We start from the raw sequence: 22,089 nt of genomic DNA, 5'->3' as shown, positions 1-22,089 counted from the left end.
TCTGTCTATTTCTGTGTGGTATTTGCTCTGAAGATTGTCTTTTTCTTTTTTCACAGTCTCTTTGTCTTGCTTCATTTCCTTTATTTCATCTTTAAACATCTCTTGTTCTTTCTTCATTTCATCTCGCATCTGCACCTCCTGTTCCTTCATTTCTCTTTTATATCAGTCTTCTCTCTCTTTCAGTTCTTCTTCGCTTCTCTTTCTCTCTTTCTCTTGATTCAGTCTTTCTTCCTCCATCATCATCTTCATTCTCTCTTTCTCTTCTTTATGTTTCATCAGTTCTTCTCTTTCTCTGCTCATTTGCTCCACTCTCTCCATCAGGATCTTCATCTTCTTTTCTTCTGCTTCATGATTAGACTGAAGATCTTCTTTCTCTTTCATTAATGTTTTATATCGTTCTTCTCTTTTTATATATTCCTCTTCTCTACTCTTCCTCTCATTCTCTATTCTGTTCATCAGTCTGTCTATTTCTGTGTCGTATTTCATGAGCAGTTTTTCTTTTTCTTTCATCAGTTGCTCTATTTTAGTTTTAAATGTCTCTCGTTCTCTTATCATTTCTTCTTCTAGTTTCTTCATCAGTTCTTCTCTTTCTCTGACTCTGTCCATCAGGATCTTCATCTGTTGTTCTTGTCTTTCTCTCTCCATCTGTCTGAACAGCTTACACGTGTAGAAACTCCCTCCGTTTGCTTTCACCATGTCGTCTATCTTCTCCAGTAGATCAGACACCTGTGTTCGGTCTCCAGGCTGATTATTATTGAACACATGATATCTGTTTCCACACGCTTCAATCAGCTTCATCAGAGCAGATCCAGGTTTCCCCAAACACTGATCTATAGTTTTGTCCTTCAGATAATCGCCTCTGGTGAAGAGCACCATGGTGAACATTAAAGATTTCTCACCAAACGTCTCTTGGATGATCTTCACTGTTGTGGCTTCTTCTTGAGTGAATCGTTGTCCTAAATTGAGCACAATGATGAACACATGTGGTCCAGGCAGGATCATGGAGATGCAGTTGCTGATTTCTCTCTGGATCTCCTCAGTAGTAAGTTCAGTATCAAACAGTCCTGGAGTGTCGATCACAGTAACGTGTCGGCCGTTGATTTCAGATGATTCTCTTTGACTCTCTTTAGTCACGGACTCTTGAGATGTTTCTGCTGTAAACGCTTCTCTTCCTAAGATAGTGTTTCCAGTTGCACTCTTCCCAACTCCTGTTTTTCCCAGCAGCACAATCCTCAGATCATCTTCACTCTCTGTTGAACCTGTAAAAGAGGAAATTTTTAAAGCCTAAAAAGTTTACAAAGTTTACGAAGTGTACAGTTTGTGCTATAGTTTAGAGTAATATTGTTACCCCCACCACGCAATGGCCAATCAGATGCATTTAAGATACAATCCACACACCGCTCAAAACTGAGTTTTTGTTCAGTGCTGAATTTTGTATTCTGGCTAATCCTCTAATTATAACAAACAGTGTTATGAAAGATTCATTGTGCATCACAGGCTTTGTGAGATCGAGATGAACTGAGATGTCAGCTAGGGATTATTAACATTGCATGCATTCTGACATGCCAAACCATGCACGCAGTAGTCTGCTTGCTTTAATGCTAAATTAACATAAACATGAAGACAAATTTAAGTAATTCATCAGGAACATTTATGCTGGGATGTGTAGGTTGTGGCTAGGCGACACGTAACTTGAAACTATTTCATACCTTCGGGAGAAGGTAACATATTTTAGCTAAAGCAGGACTGAAAAATCTGTCTCAACATCAACCTCGAGAGGGACAGACGAGACTGAAGTTTCCTAAAGCCTGGAACACACCAAGCCGACGCCGACGAACTAGCGCTGATGAAAGCCGACTGTGTTGTCTGCGTGTAAATGAGACAACCGTCTATTTTTGCAGATATATTCGTCTATATTCGTCATTCAAAAAAGGAAACCGACGCTGCCGGCTGCAGATACACAAACCGTAAACAAAGCAGTGCGTGCTTACCGTTTTGAATATCAAACCTGCTAAACACTTTCTTTATTCCACTCCTCTCATGTTAATATTTAAATATGCGCCAAGGAACACTCAGGTAAGATGACATATCATTAGAACAGCTTTCTATCTGTACCGTTTTGACTTTGCTCGCTGTTTTGCTATTATTCTCGTGCACTGCCTGTTCACTAAGCTGAACAGCCAATCAGAGTTCCCTCTTTCACAGACGGCCCGACGCCGATTCAACATGTCGAATCGGCCGTTACAAAGCCGACGAGGAGCCGCTTGGTGTGTTCCAGGCTTAAGAGGAAAATGCTTGCAATGCACGCATACGGCCCTTCAAAGACTGAGCGTGCTCATACTCATAGCTCCTCACCCATACACATAACGCACATATCATGTGGTGTCAGAAAATGCTGACACTGATGAACACACATTTTAAAATTTTAAATGTGTCTCTAGTGAGTCGATTTTCTTCTTCATCTCTTCAAATTGCAGCAGTTTTTTCACCTGCGCCTCCAAAAATGTTTTTGTGGAGAAAAACTCTCCTCTGTTTTCTTCCACCATCTTCTCGACGTTCTCCATCAATGTGGACGCTTGTGTGGTGGGACCAAAATATAGTTGTCTTCCTCCATCAATGACAGACTGTGTTTCTCCATTGAGCTCTGCTGTCTGATGCTCTGATTTCTGCTTTATGAGGATCATGATGTGTTTGTTGATTCTGGAGCCGAATATCCTCTGGATCTCATCCATTTCTGCTTTATCTTCATTATTGAGTGGAGCTTCAGGAACTGTGAGGAGGAAAACATGAACTCCAGGATCACAGAGAGACACACAGCGGAGAGTCTGCCGCATCACTTCCTCCTCTGAGAGCTGAACGAGAGCTGGAAGCTCCACCAGACTGACCAGACGCCCATGAAGCTCCTCGTCTGATCTTCTGATCCGCTCTGATATGGAGGATTTTAATGTCCCGTCACTTCCACACACAACCAGATTCAGCTTCTCTCCCTCTGAAACTGATCAAAGAAAAACAAGTGCTAGAATTCACAAACATAATACAAGTGCAGAATTTGTCATTTTGTGATTATTCTCCTGCTTAGCATTTACAGCGCTAAATATTACAAACTGATCATAGACACAGTTCATCAAATCTATATAACTATATCATAATGCAGTTACTGTAAATCAGTTTAACGTACAGTTGGGGCGATCCAAATATGGACTTCTTCTTTCCACTGAAAAATAAACACACACACACACACACACACACACACACACACACAGATTGTTAGTGAATCTGGTGAACATTAATTTGTACTACAGGAATCAATTAATTAAATGATTCAGAACAAAGATATACAATCTGAATCTAGAAGATTTGGATTGTGACAGATTGAGGAGAGGACGCTGGCGCTGTCTGTTTGCCGCTTCTCCTTCTGACCCCTGCTGATTTTAGATTTTAGATTCTTAATTTTTGAGCTCTGTCTTATACGTCTTTGTAGTTGTCGCTGAGTGAAGCATTTACCCGTTTTTGGACCTCCATGAACGGATTTCCAGCGGCTTTGTATGACCATGAAGTTTACCTGCTACCTTCCTCGTTAACAATCTCGACGCTTTCTAGCTGCAACTGTTAGTGGTATTGTCCCGGACAGTCCTTCAGCTGTTTTCGGTGAGGATTGGCACGTTTTGCCTCGGATCACTTGCCCAGCATCTACTGTATCTCTGTGCCGCTAGCTTGCGGCAATTGGCAAACACCAGGCTAACACCCAACGCGATTGGCATGATGTTACCGATATATACAGATTTGCAACTTCTAGATTTTAGTGGCCCTGGAAACACTGTGAGGTACACTGAGTGGGACAGAAATTCAGGAGCGGACTTCAGCCTGCTCCGACCCGTGCAGAAAATTACAATTCCTTCACACATTAAAATAGAACTTTTAAATACTCAATACTTGACAGGAAAAGCAAGCTCAATACACAATCACATCTTGGAAAATCGGACTGATTTCATGTGCCTCACTAAAACTTGGCATCAGCCAGAGGTTTATTCTGCCATAAATGAAACCTGTCCTTCTGCTTACACCTACCTGCAGAAAGCTCAGCACTGGACCTGGTGGTGGCCTTGTGATAATACACCGAACTGAATTCAAACTGTCCACCCTGTCACTAACTGAGTTTTCCTCATTTGAATACTTAGCTTTCAAATGCAAACCTCCTTTTCCAATGAAATCATTACTTATATACCGCCCACCCAAACCAAACTCAGCTTTCATTGAGGAAATGCAGTACCTACTCACAACACTTTGTTCCACATCTGCCAACCTTGTAATACTTGGAGACATGAATATTCACGTTGACAGACACCCCCTCCTGCCACTAAGCTGCAGAATTCCTACAATTACTAGATTGTTTGAATCTTACACAGCATGTTGATATCCCCACACACACCAGAGGGCACACACTCGATCTGGTCATCACTGCCTCTGCCTCTATTAACAATCTGCAAGTGCATGATCTTGGCGTATCTGACCACAAGTTAATCTCGGTGGAATTTCCATTCCTGACTCCACACTCAAAGTCCAAACGCCAAATCTGTTTTCGTAACATCAAAATCATCAACCCAAACACCATGACCCTGGATCTTCAGCATCTCTCCTCTGCTAACCTCTCAACAACCAGCGAATCCAGACACTCTGCAGACTTCTGGATCTTCACGCCCCCATCAAGACCAAAACAGTGTCCTTCGCCCGCTCAGCCCCATGGTACACCTCAGGGCTACGGAAAATGAAAGCGAGCCGTGTCCTTGAGCATCGTCTCAAAACATCTGCACTAACTGTACACAGACTAGCCTACAGAGAACATCAACAAGCCTACTCCAAGTCAATCAAAGATGCACGGTCACAGTACATTTCAGACACCATTAACAACAATCCTGGAAACTCTAAGCAGCTGTTCTCCACAATAAATCATCTCCTTAAACCTCAGACACAAACTCACACAGAAAACACAGAGGAATGCTGCAACAACTTTATCACTTTCTTTAGAACTGAAATAGACTCCATCCGATCACATCTCACTGGTCCCCCTGCACTACCTGCCCTTTCTGTCAGTTCACAGTCTGGATTCCCTCTCCACTGTGTCTCTGAGGTTTCACAATTTGAAATTGAGGGAATCTAAAATTAAAAAATTAAATCATACTCCTGTGCCCTGGATCCCTTTCCCACAATCCTGATAAAATCAAATCTCTCTGCCATAAGCCCACTTATCGTAAAAACAATAAACCACTCCCTTCGGTCTGGCCATGTTCCTTCCCCCTCTTAAAACTGCTGCTATTACACCACTTCTTAAAAAAACCCTCTTTGGACCCGGAAGCCTTCGCCAACTACAGGCCCATTTCCAGCCTTCCATTCCTTTCTAAAGTGTTGGAAAAAGCAGTTGCCGCTTAGCTCCAGGACCATCTCCAATATCACAACCTGTATGATAAGTTTCAGTCAGGCTTCCGGTCTGCCCACAGTACACAAACAGCTCAGGTCAGAGACACAAATGACCTTTTGATGGCTGCCGATGCTGGCTCTCCCTCACTTCTCTTCCTTCTTGACTTAACTGCAGCTTTTGACACTGTTGACCACAACATCCTCCTCAACCACCTCGACTGTGATATAAGACTATCAAATTCTGCCTTGGACTGGTTCACATTAGGGCTGTCACTTTTGATAAAAAACAAATTCGAACGGATATTGAATATCAAGCAATGTATTCAAATATATTCAAATATCTAAGAGAAAAATGTAAAATAAAGTTAACGAACAACCTCGATCCATCAGGAAACGCCACATGGTCGCTGAATTTCACTGCGCTTCATGAAGATTTTTTCTTTTGCATGAAAAAGCCATTCGCCGGTGATGTGTTAAAAGATAGCGGAGTGCATTCATGATTAGGCTACCGGTATAATAATCCTCCTGGCGCCAGGTCTGAGTGAGTAATTTACTCTTTTACCTTTGTTCTTTGATTAACATTAATGACACTTTACGACCAGCCGCTGCGGACAGAGACGCGATCTGACACGCGGCCCATTTTCTCACAAATCTCTACGTTTATTTAAATCATTTAAGACTGCTCTTATGAGGACACTCGACAAAACGGACATTTGGCATAATTTGTATGTTATGGTTTGTTCAAGCCCGAAAGAGAACTCGATACTGACACGCGTCTTTTCTGTGGGTCGTGTGTGTGTGTGTGTGTGTGTGTGTGTAATAGGCAGGAATTACAGTGCAGTCTACAGCGCTGTCTCTTTAGTCTTGTCGTTATCTTACATTTTCAAAAACAAGCTGACTATTGTTCACTTGATTTGGTCATGGGCCTACGCTACAATGCGTTTAGAGCGGCCGCTACTGGATGAGATGGCAAACAATAAAATAAAAAGCACTGTCTAATCATAGACTGTAAAAATGCGCAAAACATGGCACTTTAAAAATCTGAGAGTTTATTTATAGTTCGATTTCGGATATTCCACGTCATGTTCGAATGCATATTCGAATATCGAATTGATGGAATTAATTGATTAACCATTAATGTCAGATTGATCAGATGAGGTGAATGTTTAGATTTGTCTGTGTTCATCACCTGTGCAGTCAGGGCTGGACATGTTGATATTCTGTTCTCTCCTCTGTTTCTCTAAGTCTTCAGCTGATCATCTTCTGTGACTCCTGACGTCTGCCTGTTCATCGTCCTGCAAGAGATTCATCACAATATTTAAACTGTGTTCATGTCGTATGGAGCTGCACATCTGCTGAGAGTCACAGGTTCGATTCCCATTCAGCAAACATACTGATCAAACATTCAGCTTCAATTCACTGCAAGTCACTTTAAATAAAATCATCTGGTGATTTACTGATGTAAATAAGCTGCTCTGTATTAAAAATCCAAAATATAAAAGCAGTTGAACAGCATGATAGGGATGCACTTATACCGAGCTCAAGTACTTATACTAGTAAAAATACTCCGATACCAAAAACCGATACCACACGTGACGTAACTGACAGAACTTTCCAGTGCACAGAGACACTGGCTGCAGCAGACACATTGTCAAACTAAGCAGTGTGAAAATATTTCAAAATGAATGATGACAATCCACATATGGCAAGCTGCACGCTTTGTTCTGCATTAATATCAATAGCAGGTGCAAAATCCAGTACATATAATACAAGTAACTTGATAAAGACATCTAAAAATTAAAACACAAAAGTGAGCATGGAGAATTTGAGCAAGAAGTAGCACTCGGCAAGAAACGCTGCAGTAAACCATTGCAAGACAAGAGAAAATGTCAAGAGATACCCGAAGAGCTATACAAATAACAGAGGTGCTTACCCAATTCATTATTCTTGAAGATCAACCACTGTCAGTTGTTGATAATGTGGGTTTTAGTCACCTTGTTAATGTCTTGGAGCCGAAGTACGAGATTCCCAGTCGCCGGTATGTCACAGAGGTTGTATTACCACAGATACACAACACCGTGAAAAAGCACATCACTAGCATGCAGGGCTGGACTGGGACAGAAAATTGGCCCTGGCATTTTGGCCCAGACTGGCCCACTACATATGATCATAAACACCACCCATCTTTGAACGCCTTTGAATATGTTTTTGTTCAACTCCTATTATTTAAAACCACTAATACCATGTAATGAGTGAGTATAAACGAGTGAGAGTTAACAGATGAAATAAGTACAAAATTGTAATTTATTAATACAATTGAACTATACTCCACAGTGATGAATCCAAAAAACAAGCTATAAGCTGCATTGGCATAGCAATACCAGTGTTTCTCACAGTAATTTTGGTAAAAGTGTGGTGGGTTGACCTCAGTCCTTCTAGGGGGGGTTTTGGGGCATGGTCCCCCAAAGAAAATTTTGTGCATTTTAATGTTAAATTCATCAATCGGGTGCAGTTTGAGGGTTCAAAATTAAAAGCTCCATTTTCAGTGTGAAAATATAACAAAGAAAAAATCAAACCTCTTTTAGTAACAGTGTCTGTCTATATTACACTACTACATAATAATAGTTATAATATTAATCTCATGACAGTAGCCTAATAATAGCCATATATTGTAAAAAAAATGCACTGAAAAATAAAGAAAACTTTCATAATTAGTTTTGTACTAATTTCTATACTTGAAAGAGATAAGCACATGATCTTTTATTTTGACGGAAACTGCATCAAGCTTTTATTTTGACGGAAAACATGGATAAAACCGCGTCTCATTAAACTTCTAGTAAATTTCTGTAATCGTCAATGCAGATGTGGAAATAATCTGTAACTGGGTTATGGGTTCCTACACTCATAGCCAAAGTGTTTTGAAAGTAGTTCTGCTTACCGCAGACTCTACGTTACACTTTCTCATCTCTCTCCTGATCCTCCTCATCAGCCACTGGAGCTGATGAAGGTCCTGCTGCTGCAGAAAACATATATATCTTGACACATTTTACAGCGTCTGCTTGAAGGGCCTGTATCTTTTTTTTCACGCTATTTCTCTGCACATTCCTTGCGTTTCCTCTCCATCTCTCAGACTATTTTGACAGATACACACTTGACACTGCACGCTCGCTCAGAGCCCAGAGGGGGGAGGTGTTTAAAGATGTGATTGGGCCAGCCCAGTGTCAATCAAGAAAACAACCAATGGGCCGCTGATCTACGCGTTTCATGGGCCGGTCTGTCAGTGGAAAAAAAAACAACGCTTACTTTTTTTTTTGACCAATGCATTACACCGGCACTAACCCAGCGCCGTCAATTAAACAAAACAAAACGAATGGGCCGCCGATGTACGAGTTTTATCGGGCGTAAAAAAAAAAAAAAAAAAAAAAGTATGAGATGTATCGGCCCAAAAGCACGTCGGCCCACCGGGCATTTGCTCGGTATGCCAGATTACCAGTCCAGCCCTGCTAGCATGACATAAAAGCGACTAGCTTTACCACTGACATTTGCAATTGTAGTGTAACTCTTTATTTACACCGCTTACTTCTGTGGCACGCTAAAGATAGGTGCCGAGTCTATTTTTGACGGACGCTTCCAAGCCGCACCGTAAATACAAAATAAAAGTAAAAAAATCCTGTCAATTTCAAAATAAACTCCCTGTGCAGACTCCCAATTGTATTGCACAAAAATATATTCTCAGTAGAAACCCAAAAATCAAGAAAAAACACGTCAGACAGGCAAATAATGTGATCTCGCGCATCCAGTCGCTTCCCCTCCCATAAAAAATGAAAATGCAATATTATTCTGCTTTAATCGCCCCTATCTTCAGTGGAGATGTTCAGAACTGCACCATATTTCATGTGTATGATTAACTTGACATCCTCTGGGGGGTATCCTCTGCTAAGTTTTGTAGAATTTCATCCATGGGGGGGGGGGGGGGGGGGGTATAAAATAAATTCATTTATGTGCACATTTAGTGACTGTACACTCATCGGCCTGTAGATGGTGCTGTTGAGCGAAGGGTTGCTGGTTTAGGATGATACTGTCACACACACACATGCAGGAATACAAACAAACGCAAGCATGCACACACACTGACATCCACACGCACAGACACACACCCATACACACACATACAAATCCACATGCACAGACACACAAACACACACGCGCACACATGTACGCACACAAACATACACACACAGACACACACACACACACACATACACAAACACACACACATACACACACACACACACACACACACACACACACACACACACAGGCATGCACATACTATTACTTTATTTAGGTATATACATAAACACGAAATACAGCCAAATTACTCCACGTCATTTATTTTTGTGGAAAGCCAGTGCAGGCCTGAGCGGCGGTCATATTTTGTACCGCGATGCGGTACATCTAGTTACATCACATTTTAGTAGTTATCAAAAATTTGATATCATTTTAAAGCTTACAAACTCAGAATTAATTCTTTGAATACCGTTTTGAAATTGGATGTTGCGTTACCATAGAAACGGCACTCTAAATTCTTTTATCTGGCTCCTCCCCCATAATTTATGATCAAAACCTTTTCTAATCTTGACAAAATATTGTCTGAAAGGTCTGAGTCTCAAGGTTCGATGTTTTGTGACAGAAGTGATATTTGGACAGAAATGTATTAATTTGTTACAGCAGAATGCATACAATTAAATTCAATGGAATGTATGTCACCTAGTGGCTATTTTTGTTATTACGCCTAAACAAAATCTCATGGGAACTTCAAGTTTTGTGATATCAACTTCAAATTTGGAACTTGGTTGGATATATGGCTTTGATTTTATATTAATTTTAGAGTAGAAAATATTTTGTAAAATATATATTTTATATAAAAGAATATTAAGTACAGTACATGATTTACTGTCAATTTAAACTTCCATAACTTAAGTGCTTTCACTTCAGCAATAATCTGCTGAGTGTTTTCTTTAAAACAAGACCAAACTTAGGTCTTTAGCCGAAAACATTCTTAAATTACAACCATTTCAGTTTGAATGGTGCATTTTAATGTCCATTCTCAAAAAGGAGGGTGAGAGTTAAGGGGTTAAAGTTAAATTTTAATGGTAACGCAAGGTCCGATTTCAAGTTCGGACAAGTTCAGTTTTCACAGGCTGAATCTTGAGTTTGTTAGCTTTCAAATTATATATAATTTGTCAACATTAGGTCAGATGAAGTAATTGTTTTAAACATGCAGTGGCAAGTGGGCCAGTAACAGTTAACAGATTAATGCCTTGGTCCTTTTTTTTATATGTGATGCGATCTGGGAAAACCCACCACATGGTGAAATTTTACCTATTACAGGTATTTTTACAGGTTACCTATTTGATATCATATGGAAGCTGGTATCAAGCCCTTTCCAAAACTGTTTTTATTTTTATCATAGCTTGTTGGTAGTGTATTTAAGGCTGTAGAATGCACTGATTGCTATTACGGTTTTAAATCACCATAGAGTATTAATACACAATTAATGTCCAGTAACTAGGAGAGGAGTAAAGAAACCAGAGTCAAAGATCAAATTCACTCACTGTATTGATTGATACATTTTCTCACAATGTCAACAAAATGTAAATATCACAATAAACAAACAATAAAAACAATGTGGTTATAGTCAAAAGATACAATTATATTAAGAGAGGGCAACAAAGTGGTGGTAATAAGTAAGTGTACTCAGTTTTAAGAAGTCCCAAGTATTCCAGAGGAAGTCCAATTAATGGAAGAATGGTGCAGAAACGTCGGTCCTCAGACGCGATGCCGTCTGGTCCTGATAGGGTTAATATGATGATGCTCAAAAGGGCCTGTAGCTTCGTGTGCTGTGACGTTCAGTGTGTGTTTGTGTGATGGGTTTGTGTGATATGGTCAGCTGGACAAATGTAGATAAACGTGTGTGTGGTTCTATAATAAAACAAACAAACTCAATTAGTTTCTGTTACAACTCTTACAATAAAAATGCTGCGTCATTATCACATCACGTGATTGAACGTGAGAGACATCACAACTTGTGATACATGCATAATATAGCAGCTGTTCTTTTATAACTGAAGAAATTTCTTGTTTGATGCATTAAACAGAATATCAAACAATGATTATTAGACAAAATAAATGTAAGATAATGACTTACAGTCTGCAATGACGCGCAAATATTCACCACAGAAATCCAACAGGAAAAAACAGGTTTAATTAACTGTCACCGTGAGGACGCTTGGCACTCTTTTTTTTATTGCCTTTTTCTTCATATCACACATTTTAGTAATTATCACAAATTAGGTATCATTTGAAAGCTTACAAACTAAACATTCATATTAATTGAGGCGAGCGAGATCATTTAAGCACTCTCCCAGCGATCAAATCAAAAATGCAAAGAAGGTCGGCACTCTAAAATTTGAGCCGAAACGTTTGTCAACTTATCTCCTGTCAAGAATATAAAAAAATAACTAATTTCAGGCCAAAATTCAACACAACTTGGGAAACAATCAGAAACACAAGAACACGCTAATTTAATAAAATAATCAATGCTTTCATCTTTATTTACATTTTTGATCGTTTGCTTTGCTGGGTCTGAGAGGAAGAGTTGTTTTGCAGCTTTTGTTAAATACTCTTAAACGTGTCTATGGTAAATTGTAAATGGTAAATTGTAAACTGCATTTATATAGTGCTTTCACAGACCACCAAAGTGCTTTACATATAGCCTCACATTCACCCATTCACTCACTCATTCACACACCAACGGTTGTTAAATACTCTTAAAAGTGTCTATGGTATGTTTAATTATATCCACAATAATCTTAAACTGAGCAGCTGTTTCTTTCACCTGAAGAATACATTTCAGCGTTTCTGATTTGATTTCTTCTGCATTTGTCTTGTGTGCTGATTGATTAATTTCTGAGAGCTCTTTTGAATCTTGAACAATACTGTAAACATCAAGAGCAAGAGGCACAACTGAGAGTGCGCCAATGAATGCTGCTGACTTAAGGAAAGATTTGGCAGTCTGTGTAGTCCCACGCGTAGCACTGACACCTTTCACACGCATTTCTTCGGCAGCCTCTGCACACATTTCCCTAATTTTAGCCGTATTAGCTAGATGTGCAATATGTGATGATATGTCTCCAGCACCTCTTGCTGCTCTCTGAAACTCATGCTGCTTTAATGTCTCCTTTGGAAATTCCCTTTTCTCTGTGATGTTACAAATTTTACCCAGAAGCTTAATCATTGGGAAGATTGTGCTCTGGAAATCATTGATGATCTTCTCAATAGTCCCGCATAGAGTTTTCTGCTTGATCGCGTTAGTAATGTTAGATGCTCCACCCGTGACTCCTCCAGCTACTCCAGCAACAGCTCCAGCAGCAGAAAGAGCCAAAGAAGCACCAAATGTGAACGGGGCCAACGCCAGACCCGCTAGTGCTGAGATTCCTCCCGCGGCTCCTATGGATGATCCTACCAATCTGCCCTTCGTAGTGTTCTTGTGCATGGACTCCAGGTTATCTGTGATGTCATTCAGATCCTTTATTTGCTTTGTCAGAGTTTGATGATTTCTGTTAAATTCTGATTTGAGTTCTTCAATGCTTCTTTTCAATTCAAGTATCCTGAAATATCAAACCTTTTATCAGGATTAAAGAGTATTTGATTGCTTTAGTCTTATTGGTCATAAAAAGAGAACACATTCTGTTAACGTACATTGAATAACTAACCACTATAAAATAACTCGTACTAGTATTCAACCACTCAATATTTGCCTTGATGTGACTTAAAATATTGCTGCACTTCTAATACCATCAATAAACTGATTAAGTCAAGACAAGCTTACCTTTGAAAAATGTCTTCTGTTTGATTTTCATCACCTGCATTTGATGTAAAGCATAATCAAAGAATATGATAGTAAATAATATGCAATATAAGTTACTTTTTTTAATTTGTCTATATTTTCTATTGCAATTAATTATCTTATACAGGGCTCCAGACTGTGGAGCTATAGTGGTTGCATTTGCAACCAAAAATATTAATTTGTGAGTAATATTTTTTTGTTGAGTTCATCATAGCTGAGAATATAAATGTACATGTAATGCCTTTTTATGTGCTTTTTCTGTGACGAGTGAACTGTTTATCATTGCAAGTGGCCTATGTTACAATAGGCCTACTCATTTAAAATATTTTAAATATTATAATCATTCTATTTTCATTTTATTTATATTTATATACATACAGTGTGTATATATAAAAAGTATATGGAATTTCTGAGCTGCAACAGCTTTAAGCTAATCTGTGTTCTTCATGTCAAAAGTAGGACTGTCATAAATAGAACTGGGAATCCATTTACTACACTGTAAAAAATGATTTTATGTCAAAGTAAATAAAACAGGAAAAATCATGTATCTTTTGCTAAGAATCATTTTGTTAAAATGAAAACGTACTCGGTTACTAACGTAACCTCGGTTCTCTCTAGAAGAGGGAACGAGTACTGCGTTTGAACAAACGCATTGGGAAAAACTCTTTTTCACGAAATACTGAAGCAAAAATTATCCTTAATTTCTTATTATTGTAAAACGCGTTGCAGCAGCAACAGCTATGGCAAGACGGCTCGCTTGCCCATTGGCTGTTCTGCGGCAACTGCATAAGCCTATCGAGCGAGGCCTGGAGTGACGTCAGGCCAATTAGGGCGCTTCGCGCCCTCCTTGCCACTTCCCGCCGAAACGGGCGTGGCTTATCCCTATAAAAGGAGCTCGAAAAGGCTGATTCATTTGATTTTTTATCGGCGAAGCGAACCAAGTGAACCGTACACACGGCAGGGAACGCAGTACTCGTTCCCTCTTCTAGAGAGAACCGAGGTTACGTTAGTAACCGAGTATGTTATCTTACGAGAGTACTCTCGTACTGCGTTTGAACAAACGCATTGGGAACGCATTGTAAAACGCCGTGTGTGCTGGGGTGAAAACACCGATACTGGAAGCAACGTTCAGATATACAGTGCTCAACCACCATATAGACTCACAGAGAGTCTGGGAATGAAAGGGGATCCCTCATTCTTATATTATAGCGTCCGTAGACGCAACACAACATCACATATAAAGACGGATAGCCTGAATTAATGTGGGAAAAGTGGGTCTTACACAGTTCTGCCCATATGACAGCTGGTAGCGCTCTGCGCTTGAGATGTCAGTGTTCTGATGAGACAGCTGACTCTGTTACACCGACAAAAGCTTAGCCTGTAAAGCGGGGACCTCTAGGTTGTAAAACCTAATAAATGTAGACGGCGAGGCCCAGCCTGCCGCCATACATATGTCCTGTAAGGAAATCCCGCTAGACCAAGCCCACGAATGCACTTCTCTCGTGGAATGCACTCTAACACCCAACGGACACTGGAGGCCCTTGGCAGTGTATGCTAGCGCTATAGCGTCAACTATCCATCTGGATAAACTTTGTTTCGAAACAGCCATTCCCTTGGAACGTCCACTGAACGAGACAAAGAGCTGCTCAGTCTGTCTGAAGACAGCAGAGCGAGACACATAAGCTCTTAAAGCCCTAATGGGGCAAAGAAAACTCCAGTCCCCTTCCTCAGTTGACCCCGGCAGGGCAGACAGGGAGATAACCTGAGCCCGAAACGGTGTGTTGAGGGATTTTGGCACATAACCATGCCTAGGCTTGAGTATAACTTTAGAGTCGTTAGGCCCAAACTCTAAGCACGCCGCGCTCACTGAGAGCGCGTGCAGGTCGCCTATGCGCTTCACTGAAGCGAGAGCCAATAAAAACACTGTTTTAAAAGACAGATGTTTAAGGCTAACGGATTGGATAGGCTCGAAAGGGGGACCTTTCATGGCCTCCAAAACCGTGGAAAGGTCCCACATAGGGACTGAAGGTGGTCTGGGAGGATTCAGCCTCCTAGCTCGCCTGAGGAAGCGGATGACTAAATCATTCCTTCCTAGTGACCGGCCTAGCGCTGTTTCAGAACACGCTGCAATAGCCGCCACATAAACCTTGAGCGTGGAAGGGGTTCTGCCCTTATCCAACAGCTCCTGAAGGAAGGAGAGAACCTCCGTCACGTCGGTATCGAGAGGTGATTGACCCCGAGCTGTACACCAGCTGGAGAAAACCGACCACTTCGAGGCATAAAGCCGTCTAGTCGACGGTGCTCTAGCCTGCGTGATAGTATTCATCACTCCCTCTGTGAGATCAGCGGGTAACCGTTGAGCGCCCATACGTGAAGGGACCACAATTCTGGGTGAGGATGCCAAATCGAACCCCTGGCCTGCGAGAGGAGATCCCTCCTCAATGGCACTGGCCACGGAGCGATGTCTACTAGTTGCATCAGGACTGAGAACCACGCTTGGTTCGTCCAGAACGGTGCTACAAGCAGTAATGAGCATCTCGTTTCCTTGACCCGCTCTATCACCTGAGGAAGGAGGGAGACGGGGGGGAAACGCGTAAAGCGGGCAGCGCGGCCATGTTCGGGACAGCGCGCTCTCGTCTTTGGAAAAGAACACGGGGCAGTGAGCGTTTTCGCGGGACGCGAATAGGTCCACCTCCGCTCTGCCGAATCTCTCCCACAACAGTTTGACTGTTTGCGGGTTTAGAGACCATTCGCTCATGGGAATGTTGTTCCTGGACAGTCTGTCTGGACCCAAATTTTGGAGTCCGGGCACATGCACCGCTTTCAGCGAGCGCAAATTGTGCTGAGCCCATGTCAGGAGGCGCTTTGCCAGATATTACAAGTCTTTGGACCTGAGACCGCCCTGGCGATTTATGTAGGACACCACAGACATATTGTCCGACCGGACTAAGACGTGCTGGTCCTTGATTCGGGGACAAAAGCGCGTCCGCTGCGTCCATGCACATTGTAAATGTCCAGCGCTTTGTTCACTGCCATCATTTCCAGGCAGTTGATATGTTGGAGCTTCTCTTGTTCTGACCACAGGCCGAAGAACAATCTGCCCTCGAGCAGTGCTCCCCATCCCGAGGTGGAGGCGTCTGTCGACACCACCCTCACCCTCGAGGAAGTCCCCAGGCTTACACCTGATTGGTACCAGCCGTTCGATATCCAAGGCTTCAGAGCTGTAATACACTTCTGATCGACCTTGAAACGCCGCCAGCCGGACACCCACGCTCCGCGCGGTAACCGTGCTCTCAGCCAAAACTGTAGAGGACGCATGCGGAGCAAACCCAGCTGAAGGACTGGTGATGCTGAGGCCATGAGACCTAGCATCCTCTGAAATCCCTTCAGTGGGGCGGTCGCGCCGCAGCGGAAAGAGCTCGCTGTGCGCTGAATGCTTAGCACGCGCTGTGGCGACAGCCGTGCCATCATAGACTGTGAGTTCAGAACTGTGCCCAGAAACAAGGTTACTTGACTGGGATTCAGTGAACTCTTCGTCCAGTTGACTGTTATACCAAGATTCTCGAGGTGATCGAGTAAAATGGTCTTGTGCTCCACGAGCTGAGATCGTGATTGAGCTAGAATCAGCCAGTCGTCCAAATAGTTCAGTACTCGCATGCCCCTGAGTCTGAGGGGGGCGAGCGCTGCGTCCATGCACTTCGTAAATGTACGAGGTGCCAGGGATAAACCGAACGGAAGGACTGTATACTGGTATGTCTGACCCTCGAAGGCGAATCTCAAGAATCGCCTGTGACATGACGCTATCTGTATCTGAAAATACGCGTCCTTTAGATCTATCGAGACGAACCAGTCTCCTCTGCGAACATGCGCGATAATTTTCCTGGTCGTGAGCATCCTGAAACTGCGTTTCATCAATGCTTTGTTCAACCGTCTCAGATCTAGTATGGGTCTGAACCCGCCGTCTTTCTTGGGAACCAGAAAGTATCTGCTGTATAGCCCCTCCTCGCTTTGAGCTTGAGATACAGGCTCTATAGCCCCTTTGCTCTACAGTTTTAGATATTTCGGCGCAAAGTAGATGTTCTACTTCTGAGTTCACCGTAGATTCAACGCGCGCTGTAAAGCGGGGAGGGCGTCGGCAAAACTGTAGCGAGTAGCCTCTCTTTATAATGTTCAGCACCCAATCCGAAACCCCTGGAAGCGCTGCCCATGCTTCTGCATGGATGGCTAAGGGTTGGATGCGAAGCACGCTCTGATCGCTGGGCGACAGAGGCGCTTCGGTGTGCAAAAGTGCAGGCGTTATGCCTGTGACATTCGAGGCAGGGAGCGCGCTTGTTACGGCGGGCAGAGCGCTCGTCCTCGACCCCACTACAGTGTTTAACCGAGCGAGGGAGGGCTGAGCGAGTTTCGTTAGACTTATGTTGTCTGTGAGCAGATGTGGGCGCGGAGCGGGCACATTTACTGCTTTGAACGCGCTGTCTGCTTGAGCAGAGCGAGCATGCACAGGTCTCGTTTTTACAGAGAACCCGTGATCTGTGTGACATAGTGTTTGTGGGCACTGAGAAGTGGGCACTTTTACTATGTTGGGCGCGCAATCGACCTGAATCGATTTTATGTGCGCGAGCCCTGACTGGAGGGCTGTGCTTGTGTGTAGGGATGGGCACTGTTTGGCAGTGGGCATCTGCACTACATTTATAACACCATCGGCCGTGGCCGGGACACCAGAAAATACACTCTTTTCGTGATATATCTGGGCAGCCGTAAAAACGGCTTTTGTGTGCAGGCAAGCGGGCAACTGAACGGGCTTGCACATTGCAGAAAACGCTGAGGCAGTCGCAATTCCTGGGACTACAACAGCGGTGCGCTTGGGTGAGAGACCGGCCGCAACGGGACTCACACACCTGCGCTTTCCTAGGCTTGCTAGGACTTCTTCGGGGCTTCCGGCCCGCGAGCGGGGCGTCGGCTGGTGGAGCGAGAGTGGGGTCTCGAGCTGCGTTGCTGCTGAGACAAAGCGGCCGAAGGCGGGGGCTGTGGCTGAGAGCTCCGCTGGGTCCGTTTTTCGCGACCCGCTGCGGAACTAGAGCGCTTCGGCAGGAAGTGCTTGAATGCCTAGGACGCTTTCTGGGCCTCGGTAAATCTCTCCACGAACTCGGAGAGAGAAGAACCGAAGAGGCCGGTGGAAGACAGCGGGGCGTCGAGAAACGCGGTGCGTTCGGAATCCGCCATCTCCGAAAGCGTCAGCCACAGATGTCTCTCGGCAACAGTGGCGGAAGCCATAACCCGTCCCATAGCCTGTGCAGCCGACTTGGTAGTGCGAAGGGAGAGGTCCGAAGCGCTTCTCAGATCGGCGATGCAGATAGCTTCAGGCCCCATCTCGTCCAACTTGCGGAGGAGATCGCCTTGAAAAACCTGCAGCGTGGCCATGGTGTGTAACGCCGACGCAGCCTGCCCAGCGGCGGAGAAGATTCGCGCGAGCAGCGTCGGCGTCATACGGCAGGCTCTGGATGGCAACACCGGTTTCGTCCGCCGTCCAGCAGAGGGCGGGCAAAGGTGGGTCGCTATCGTTTTTTTCCACCGGCGGAAGCGAAAGGTAGCCTCGGCTTTTAGCATCATCCAGCGTAGAGAAAGCTGGTGATACAGACGAACGTGTTCGTGCCGAGTAGGGAGCGTTCCAGGCTTTCGCTACTTCTTCATGAAGCTCAGGAAGAAATGGAGCGGGCTTGGATTCCGGAGAAGTACGCTCACCGGGGAGAAAGCTACCGTCCAGCCGGGTTCGAGAAGGGAGCTCCGGTGCAGACCAGTCAAGGCCGAGGCTCGCCGCGGCCAACACGAGCACTCGCATAAGCTCCTTCTCAATGCTAGCTCTAGCATTAGGCCTTCGAACAGGGGGTGCGAGGTCCTCAGAGCTCGCCCAATCCTCGCTGCCCGAAGCTAGCAGAGAGCATGAATCCTCCTCCCTCGACGCGGCTTTAGAAGCAACTTCCTCCAATGAAGCGTCGGCAGACTGCGGGCGCTGAGCATCAGGAAGTGATTCAGGGGAAGCCGGTGAAGCTGGCGGGCGAACCGGCGAGCTTAGTCGGGCTGGAGAAGGTTCCGGGACCCGCTGTGTGTGTCGCTTCTTGCGGCGCGGCAGCGCGGCGGGTAACGCAGGCTCTGAGAACGATGCCAGGCGAGTCCTCAGAGTCACCATCGGCATAATCTCGCAGTGAGGGCAGCCGCCGTCAGCGAGTGCGAGCGCTGCGTGATCTTCACCCAGGCAGGAGACACAGATGACATGACGGTCTCCCTCGCTGAGTGGGGCTCGGCATGAGCCGCATGAAGGCATCTTTAAAAAGACGCGAGCTCTTTTAGGATGTGTGTCGCAGAGCGAACACACACACACACACAAGAACAGTTTAGTAATATGAAAGGATATGGGCGCCGGAAAAGCGCAGCAGGTACGGCGGCAGAAGGCGGCGTTGGCCAGCGGCTTCGATGGCTCGTCCCGCTGAAAGGCTTATCAGACGACGCTTGCTTCCTCGTGAGTCAACGATGCGTGAGCTTCGCTGAAGAGATTAAAATCAAATGAATCAGCCTTTTCGAGCTCCTTTTATAGGCCCTCATTGGCCTGACGTCACTCCAGGCCTCGCTCGATAGGCTTATGCAGTTGCCGCAGAACAGCCAATGGGCAAGCGAGCCGTCTTGCCATTGCTGTTGCTGCTGCAACGCATTTTACAATAATAAGAAATTAAGGATAATTTTTGCTTCAGTATTTCGTGAAAAAGAGTTTTTCCCAATGCGTTTGTTCAAACGCAGTACGAGAGTACTCTCGTAAGAGAACTTTAGTATATTAAGTAAATCCTAATTATATACTCATTTTTTACTTGTAAATATTAGACATCCAACAGACAAGTAAAATTGACTTCGGACTCTCTGGCATATTTACATGCATTAATTAAGTACTTGAAGCAAATTTAAAAAAATCAAGTAAAATTTAGTCCTTGAAGAAAGGAATCTGCGCATGCGCGGAGAGAAGAAAACACGCGATGATTGAGGGATTTCCAATCTCCACTCCAACGGCTCTCGACAGGTAAGCAACAGTAAAAAAACTGCATTATATTACGGATTTATAAAGATTTTTTGATTAATTCCACGATTGTCTTGTCATCACTTCATTCCATACATTTGAAAAGTTTAGTGTTCTTAAGTTTAGAGATGTGCTCCAGAAAAAAATTCACGGAGACGGAGGCAGAAAGCACCCTGTTTATTTTCTTTCTTTTACAAAAGCACAATGTTTTATTTCGATTGAAAGTGGGAAAAAGTAGACATTTAACAGTTTATTTTTTCAGATTTCTTAAGTCTGTATTCTTTATAACCAAAAATGACGGAGTATTTTAAGTTTTGCTGCTATGTGGAAAAAAATCAAGCAAAACGCGCCGGCGGGTTTGCCGACTCGAGGGTTAATGACGAGGTAGCTTTTGTAAGACGTTAGCCATTAGCCATATTTTTTTCTCAGTTTTAAACTTTACGTTTTACACGATTTATCAGTAATAACGCCTAAAAACCATGAATATGTCACTTAAATCATTCTCGTTCCCTCATCGTGCACAATATAATTCATTCCCTCATTCATTTGCTAAATCGTGCATACTATCTATTAAATGGTCCATGCTTTTACTAAATCGTGACCACGTTGTAAATGACAATAATTCGTACTTCCAAATTCCTAATTCGTAGCCTTGATATCTGCATGCTGTGTGTCACATGTTAGCATTAATGTTTGTAAATGACTGAGTGTAAGGTCATGCAGGATGTTTTTAATGATTTAGTATAAATGAAATGAATAATGTGAATGCAAATGAATAAACTTTTAATTTAAAAGTATTTGCTGTTTACTGATTATTGTTTTTTTCTCTCTCTCTTTTCTTAATTTCAGGATATTTCTCAAATGCATTCAGCCCTTTGTGCCTCCGTTGCTGTAAACCGGTTGAGAGGGACAAAGAGAGAGACCAAACACACTGAATTGTTATTATTGTCATTATAGGTTTCTGTAGATGCTTATTTCTTAATAAATTACTCTTAACTGCACATTGTCACAGTATTATTTTGTCACATTATAAGAGTAACATTTAATTTAATTTAAAATAATTACCAGCACTGCATAAAACAAGTAAAATGTATTTAAAATATCAAGTGGTTTTACTTAATTATATTAATTATATCAGATTTGTAAGTAAAAATTACTCAATATAATTTAACAGGCCAAGTTATATGTACTTATTCACTTTGTGAATTTTCCTCGGCTTAGTTAAGTAGATTTACTTAATTTCCATCAATGTGAAATTTACTTGAAAAACATTCGTGCAAAAACTTGCCTTATAAAAATTGAGTAAATTCTACTTATTGTTTTTCTCAGTGTATCAGGGATTTGTTGTGTCATGTCATGCCGCATCCCGCGTAGCAGCATCAGTGATTATAATCGATTCTACTTTCATTGTCACATCCTGTTTTATTAATGTTATTTCATGATTGAAACAAATTGAGCTCAATCGGCTCGATTAAGGCGTTTACATGAAGGCTTTCGAGAGCGATTTAGCCGTCAATCTGATTACTAACAGATAATTTGTTTGCATGTAAACGTAGCCAGTGATGCTGAAATAATTTTAGTTTGTGACACGAATTCTGTGTAAAGAACAGGGCTGGGTTTCCCGTAACCTTCTTAATGCTACGTCTTTCTTAAGTTAGACCTTAAGCTGTACCTTATCGTTAATACATGTTTCCCGAAA

At 42.9% G+C, this 22,089-nt stretch overlaps 1 protein-coding gene across 1 annotated transcript; it reads right to left on the bottom strand.

Annotated features, from left to right (window-relative positions):
* Nucleotides 1-148: 148 nt before the first annotated feature.
* On the bottom strand, nt 149-6,664 carry LOC311079050 (GTPase IMAP family member 9-like). Its single transcript, XM_084108189.1, has 2 exons — nt 6,605-6,664; nt 149-1,259 (listed from the first exon to the last, which is right to left on the bottom strand). The coding sequence occupies exons 1-2, from the start codon at nt 6,624-6,626 to the stop codon at nt 163-165; spliced, it is 1,119 nt and encodes a 372-aa protein (XP_083964315.1). The 5' UTR covers nt 6,627-6,664; the 3' UTR covers nt 149-162.
* Between the last annotated feature and the right edge of the window lie 15,425 nt (nt 6,665-22,089).

The sequence above is a fragment of the Abramis brama genome (assembly GCF_963993115.1).
Source record: "Abramis brama genome assembly, chromosome: 1".
NCBI lineage: Eukaryota > Metazoa > Chordata > Actinopteri > Cypriniformes > Leuciscidae > Abramis > Abramis brama.
The sequence above is the reverse complement of the archived record's forward strand: the minus strand, read 5'-3'. Positions and strand labels throughout refer to the sequence as shown.

Excerpts from the sequence above, each read along its gene's own strand:
- LOC311079050 (XM_084108189.1), bottom strand. The coding sequence starts at position 6,626 with ATGTCCAGCCCTGACTGCACAG. Across the intron at positions 1,260-6,604 it reads GTCCAGCCCTGACTGCACAG|GTTCAACAGAGAGTGAAGAT; the intron begins GTGATGAACACA and ends CCTCTTTTACAG.